The following is a 6,787-nucleotide window of genomic DNA, read 5'->3' as shown; positions in this document are numbered from 1 at the left end:
ACACGTCTGTCCCCTGCTCGTATCGAGTCGATCCTCACGTCAGTCAAGAGAGTCCGAGAAGGCCAGTCACTCACTGTCAAGCAGTTTCAGAAACAATATACAATACATACATACAACCCGCAGTATGGCGGATTCCAAGGCCTTCTTGTCAGGTGTGTCCATGCAGGACATCTGCAACGCAGCTGGATGGTCCACGCCCCTCACATTTGTCAGATTTTAAGATCTAGATCTGTGAGCCACTCCCAGCTCTTCTACTCTCTTGCCTTAGCTATTATTATTATTCAGAGCTGGTCACGCTGAAGGGCGTTCCCAAAAAGCGTCCCTTCGGAGAACCATGGTTACACATGTAACCTGGGACGTTATTTTAGTACGTTTTAAATTGATTTTTATTCCTGTGATGGCAAAGCTAAATCATTTAAATAGATGCTGATTTGGTCCTCATCATTTTTTTTTTTTACTTTTAATTTTATTATTCTTTTTTTTATCAATTTTGAAAACAGCTTTTGGAAATTATTATTATTATTATTTTCAGAATTATCTGATGAATATAAAAACAACAGAATTCATTTGAAATAGAAGTCTTTGTGACATTATAAATGTCTTTACTGTCACTTTTGATTAGCTGTGTTATTGCTGAATTAAAGTTTTACTCGAGAGTCCACATAATGTCTAAATTTCATCAAATCCTAATTTACTCCCTTCAGAAAATATTGCAATATTGATATCACAAATTATATTAAGATTATTTATAATAGATATTTGTCTAGCAGTTGACCCATAAAGTAATGCAGTGAATGACAATGAGACATTGTCATTGTCTGACAATGAGACAATGAGACAAAGACTTTCCACCATCTTCTTTATTTAAATATAATTCTCCTTTTACAGACTTGTGTTGCATAAATATATCAATATCATGACAAAAATATAGATTGTAACTGATGAGAACTGTTGGTCAGTTCATACAGTATAATAAATGGCTTTAGTCATCAAATTATTGCAGCTCCAAATACTTTAAAAAAATCTAATAAATACATGTAATGCCACATTTTTATACAATGTTAAATTACATTGTAATAAATAAAAAATGGTATATACTTTAAAAATGAATGAAATCTATTTATGCAGTCGAAGCAGATGTACTGTAGAGTTGTATGGAGAGGGTGTAGAGTCAGTGCTGTTCATCTTCGTCCCCCTTCTGAGAAAAAGAGAACACATTGGCATTTTTGTATGTAAAAATTTCCATTCTTTCTGATGAGACAGTTTTTATGTTGTCAAATGTATATATATATTTATATTTCATGTCATGTCTCTTGCATCAGTGTGCGTTCATCAGTGACTTACTCTTGAAGTTGAATTTTTTTGAGCTCCTGGATTTTTTGCTTCACCCAGCTCTCCTTCCAGTGGCTACATCTCTGACCTTCAGCTGTGAAGAAACTGTTTGGCAAGAAAGGTCGAGAGATTTAGAAATGACATTTAAAAAAAGAAAGAAAAAAAAGGCGATGCTGTAAAGACAAAATAGATATTATTTATAGAGAATACAGAGAATACTTACATGACAGCATTGACACAAGGAGGATTTCTTTTCTGAAGTCTGAATCCTGTTATAGGTAACGTGATTTCCTTGTCGGAGACGCTTGTGCAGCATTCAATGGGCTTGTTGTGGATTTGTCCATCTAATGAACAGAGGAGTTTGATTAGATACCTTTCTGTAATTCAGCCAGCATACATGAATTCTGAAGTAAAATGCCATAGATACTTACTCGTCCCTGAAAATATCACTGACATAATGACAGCAATGGCAGCAAGACTCATCATCTGGTTGAACTGCATGTTGTCTTCTTCGCTGAGACCCTGAATCTTCCGAATCTTCCGAGTTAGAAATGCACACTGAAACCTCAGTAGCACGACCTTTATATATCATCAAAAAGAGGAACTGTCGGTAAGATTTACCACAGAAATTGCACACATCTTCATGACATTTTCTAGATAAACTCCCTCCCTTAATTCTGCTTACTTCATGTTTTAGTTTTTTTTTCCGGATATTTGATGGTGCAATTATTTGCTTGAGGAACAGATTAAAGGAAAGACCCTAAGTCAGTGATGCAGGCATTTTTCTAAAGAAAAGAAAATTTGAGGATGTACTTTGGTCATGTGAAAAACCTGATGTCATTGAGGACAGTGAATCATGGATATTGCAAGTTGTTTAGTTGCCAATGCAACTTATCTAAGATAAGAAGAACAAATTGAATGATCTTTATCTCAGTGAAATTAACAAACAGGCATCCTTATGTATTTACTGTAGTCATGCTTTTGTTTTTATGTTTTCATATTTTAGTTTTAAACAACACTACCTGGATTTAATTGTCTTTCCAGGTCTGACAATAAACAGCATGCACCTTAAAGCGGCTGGAAGAAACTATACATTTCTAAAATGCCGCTTTGCAGATTAATGGTTTTAAATAATCCATCTGATTATTATTAATTACAGGTGAATATTCTCTACCACTTTAGACCTGGTCTTTTTTAACCGTAGTGTTGGTGCAGTACTTCACATAAATTCTAATTTGAGTATTTACAGTCCTTACCTAACATCTAAACTCACAATGAGATTTATCTTAAATTTTATTAATCATATCTAATCATATCTCAGTTTGAAATTACAATATGTGAATTATGAACAAAACGAGATTTAATTGAATGATGAAAATCTTAGGGCCTTCTCTATCTCACTTTCAGAGTAGTAACAGAAACAACACAGGAATCAAATGTGAAGTTGTCTTTACTTTTATATGAATATCCATAATGCTGCAGTTTAGAGCGAAACTATAGCCCATATGTTGAAGAGTGCTTACTGCATCAAATATTATATCCAGCCACTGGGTCTTTGTCATCCTCAGTTTTACAAGTGTTTTCATTTTAATATCAGCTGTTAGTGAGAAACATCCGTATATAGCCTATATTTTCATTTTACTGGTCAAATATTAATGATGTGGAGTTGATTTAGTTGGTCAGTAAGAAATAAATCAATTTTACATTTTTCTGAATCAGTTCATTAGAAAAGAGATGACTTTTAAGGTTGTAATATTATTACAATATGAAGATCCTGAAAGTTGCTAGCATACCACTGAGTGTCACTGTCAAACATGATCTGCTCTTCTCAGGAGAAGCTTTATCCTGATGAGAATAAGTGCCTCAATACTGAGTTTTATAGGAGTAGATTTAAAGTAATATAAAAACTATTTAAGCTAAATGCATCAAGATAATTATGCACAAAGCTGATTTTTAAGTCACTAGATGAGCATGACAGCTTGTAATATTAGAGAGTGCTGCCTCCTAGAGGTGAAACAGATAAAACACATGAGAAAGCCTTTAACTTTACAACCTCACCACTATTGTTAATGGAATCAAAATTGACCAGTGTCTCTAGAAGTATGTAACTAAAATGATTAACAAGAACTCTTAATGTCTCATTATTAGCCTATAATCGGACCACAGATGTAGTTATTTAAGAGTCAGACATATACATTCAAACTTGGTCTGTTCATATCTGATGGACATCCTCTGCTTGAACATGTTGAAACAAAACCTCTAGTTAACTGAATCTGTAATGCGCAAATCTTCAACATCAGATTCAACATTGCAAAACCAGCAGGGACACATTATCTTATGACAACATATGAATCAAATTTCACTTCAATTTAGTTTTCCTTTGTTGACTTTCCTTGCTTGTGTTCATTTATTTATTTGGGTGATGTGAGTTTGAGTCTAGTTTATCCTGATCACTCATCAGTGTAACAACAAACACAACTTCCACTTTATGTACAACTTTATTTGAGCACAAGCAGTCTTTTGCTTTCAATTTAGATTATAACAGATATGGATTGTGACATACAATAAATGGCTTTTGTGAGCAAAATTCCAAATAAATATTTATGAATAAATACATCAATTCTTCATACAATAAGTTACATCCCTATAAATAACACAATTTTTCAGCAGAGCCCATGATGATCAGTGTAGGTATCTTAAGAGTTATTAAGGAGATGAGGTAGAGAGAGGTGTAGAGACAGTGCTGTTCGTCTTCCGTCTAAGAAAAAGAGAGATAAATAAAAGCATTATTCTATTGAAAAATCCATTTCATCCAACAGTCTTTATTGTTGCATTGTAGTATTTCTCTGTCTTACCTGTGAAGTTCTGAGAACTCCCGTATTTTCTGCCTCACCCAGCCCTGCTTCCAGTGGCTGCATCTCTGGCCCTCAGCTGTCAAGAAATTGTGTGCAAAGAAAGATAGGTAGAATTAAAAACAATACATGAAAAATGATTGATGCCATAAAGACATGATATATATTTATCTAAAAGAGAATACTTACACGACTGCTCTGACACAAGGCAGATTTCTTTGCTGAAGTCTGAATCCTGTTATAGGTAAAGTGATTTCCTTGGTGGAGACGGATGTGCAACATTCAATAGGCCGGTTTTGTCCATCTAATCAATAGAAGAGTTTGATTAAATGATTTTCTGATGGTCAAACAGCACAGATTCATTCTGAAGTTAAACATCAGAGATACTTACTCGTCCCTGAGAGCATCACTGACATAATGACAGCAATGGCAGCAAGACTCATCGTCATAATCTGGTTGAACTGCATGTTGGGTTCTTCACTGAGGCCCTGAATCTTCAGAATCTTCTATCAGTGAAGGGACAGAAATGCTCACTGAACCCTCACTAAAACCACCTCTTTTAATATCATGAAAAGCAGGAAATGACTGTCAGTTTTTTTACACCGGATTTGCAGTTTTTCATTATTTTTTCTAAACGTTTTCTGGAAGAACAACTCCTACATTTGTGCTCACTCAGTGGTCCAGATATTTTATGTTGCAATCCTGTGGTTAAGGAATTAATGGAAGTAAGGACTGTTGTGAAATACTGGATTGCAGCTTTTGCGGTTTACTTTTAGGCAACCATATATTTGTTGTATTCTCTCCCACATTCAGACTCTATTAATTTGTTTTCTTTAATAAATTTCATTCTATAGATTAATAAATATTTTAAAATGATTTTTTTAGACTCATGATGGGGACATCCTAGTAGATGCTTCCTGTTGCTGCAGGATACTGTACCATCAGAGAAGAAAAGAGGAAGGATGCAAAGCTTCCAGAAGAATTATGCATCAGTGTTGGGTAAGAAAGAACCACAGAAACAATGACTGTATCAGGTGGGTTATGCATTCTTAGACTTTATATTCTGAGAAGTCAAGAGTTACTACAAGTACAAATATTTATACAATGCATGAAAGCCATTTGGAAATAAATACCATAATACCATATTAGACACCCATACTATTTACCGTATTAGACAACTGCCATCCAATGTATTGTGCATAGCCCTATGAAATGATCACAACACTAAGTCAGAGATTAAATACTCCACTTTTTTTTTCCTTTTTCTTTTTTTTTTACTAGACTTTAACATTCAGTATATGCACTTTGTAAGATTTTTTTCAGCTGTTTACTCATGCAGTTATTTATTCTTTTTTAATACTCATTATTTATGAAGTTAGTTATACAGTTTATAAAACAAATAGTTCTACTCTGAATTCTGATTGACCTGTTTATTGTCCATCGGCTTCTCTTATCATATTACCATTGGGATCATTTTATAAAAGCAATAAGCTACTGGAGTCTGTGTGTTGTATTGACTTTACCAAGCAGTAAAATGCAATAGCATAGTAAAATTGCTGTAATTAATGGCCTTTTTATGGCTTATTGCTTTAATACACTGTAGCTATATGCTGTCTTTATCTACATATAAGAGGTTAACGCATCTGAATATATTAATTTATGCTCAAGCTTAATCGGTGATCATATAACTATTTATTTTAATTGTACGTTTCTATATTTTTTTTACTTGCTGTCTTCATTATCCATTCATTATCCATGTGTCATCAGTGTGATAGACCAGTATCTTTGAAATAAGGAAACCTCAAGACACCACTTCCACTTCTGGTTTTTGGGTCCAAGGCATAGATTTTTTCATTAAAAAAGAGGATGCGATACTTTATCTGTCTGCCTTTTTAGACTTAATTGGGAAAATAGTAGACTGCTGTCAGAAAATACAGGATGCAAATAGATTTCTTTGTTACCCACAGATACTATGAGATCATGGATTTTTGGTTCACAATGCACAAGTGGCTCTTATGTGCAGATAACCCAAGTTTGGGTCGGTCTTGTGTTGTTTCTCGATCCCATTCTTTTGGAGTCAGTAAATAGTGTTGAATGGCCTCTAAAATGTTAATAAACATACATGCATACATACATACATGTATATACACACACACACACACACACAACGTCTTAACCAATAGCTCTTAAATATTATTCAGAATATGACGGAAGTCTGTTGCGTAATTGTCCTCTCATTTTTAGTCTTGTTAGAGACCATGTGCCTTACATACTTTCACATGAATTGATGCAACAGTTTTGTTCAGCAGTGCACAATGTTTCCGACACATCAAATCAGGCCACTAGGCTCTACTGACCTAGAAAAAAAAAAAATCGTTCTAGTTTCACTTACTAGGGGTCGCCACTGTGTTTCTACCTAAAAGCTTAGCATCTGGTGGATATTGGATGCTTCTTGTCATAGTAAAGACATCTTTCTTCTGCGGAGGCTTATAAAGTCTTGCCAAGATTGACGTTTGAAATGTGCTTTACAATTTTGGTTCACAAGTTTGACCTCAAATGAAGTGTTAAACGATGGGAAATGTGGTTTAAACAAAAACTTCCAC

General features: G+C 34.3%; 1 protein-coding gene across 3 annotated transcripts; it reads right to left on the bottom strand.

The window, feature by feature from the left end:
- Positions 1-961: 961 nt before the first annotated feature.
- On the bottom strand, positions 962-4,800 carry ccl34a.3 (chemokine (C-C motif) ligand 34a, duplicate 3). Of its 3 annotated transcripts, none has more exons than XM_059563327.1 (4): positions 4,576-4,800; positions 1,556-1,676; positions 1,345-1,437; positions 962-1,198 (listed from the first exon to the last, which is right to left on the bottom strand). In XM_059563327.1, the coding sequence occupies exons 1-4, from the start codon at positions 4,649-4,651 to the stop codon at positions 1,117-1,119; spliced, it is 372 nt and encodes a 123-aa protein (XP_059419310.1). In that variant the 5' UTR covers positions 4,652-4,800; the 3' UTR covers positions 962-1,116. The 3 variants fall into 3 exon arrangements, with proteins under 3 accessions (XP_059419310.1, XP_059419311.1, XP_059419312.1); XM_059563328.1 differs by lacking the exon at positions 4,576-4,800 and adding an exon at positions 1,764-1,964 and having other exon boundaries at positions 965-1,198; XM_059563329.1 differs by lacking the exons at positions 962-1,198; positions 1,345-1,437; positions 1,556-1,676 and adding exons at positions 3,902-4,090; positions 4,188-4,244; positions 4,374-4,488 and having other exon boundaries at positions 4,576-4,797.
- Between the last annotated feature and the right edge of the window lie 1,987 nt (positions 4,801-6,787).

Source organism: Carassius carassius, chromosome 12 (genome assembly GCF_963082965.1).
Source record: "Carassius carassius chromosome 12, fCarCar2.1, whole genome shotgun sequence".
Taxonomy (NCBI): domain Eukaryota; kingdom Metazoa; phylum Chordata; class Actinopteri; order Cypriniformes; family Cyprinidae; genus Carassius; species Carassius carassius.
The sequence above is the reverse complement of the archived record's forward strand: the minus strand, read 5'-3'. Positions and strand labels throughout refer to the sequence as shown.

Excerpts from the sequence above, each read along its gene's own strand:
- ccl34a.3 (XM_059563327.1), bottom strand. The coding sequence starts at position 4,651 with ATGCAGTTCAACCAGATTATGACGATGAGTCTTGCTGCCATTGCTGTC. Across the intron at positions 1,677-4,575 it reads AGTGATGCTCTCAGGGACGA|ATGGACAAATCCACAACAAG; the intron begins GTAAGTATCTCT and ends TCTGTTCATTAG. Across the intron at positions 1,199-1,344 it reads AAAAAAATTCAACTTCAAGA|AAGGGGGACGAAGATGAACA; the intron begins GTAAGTCACTGA and ends TCTTTTTCTCAG.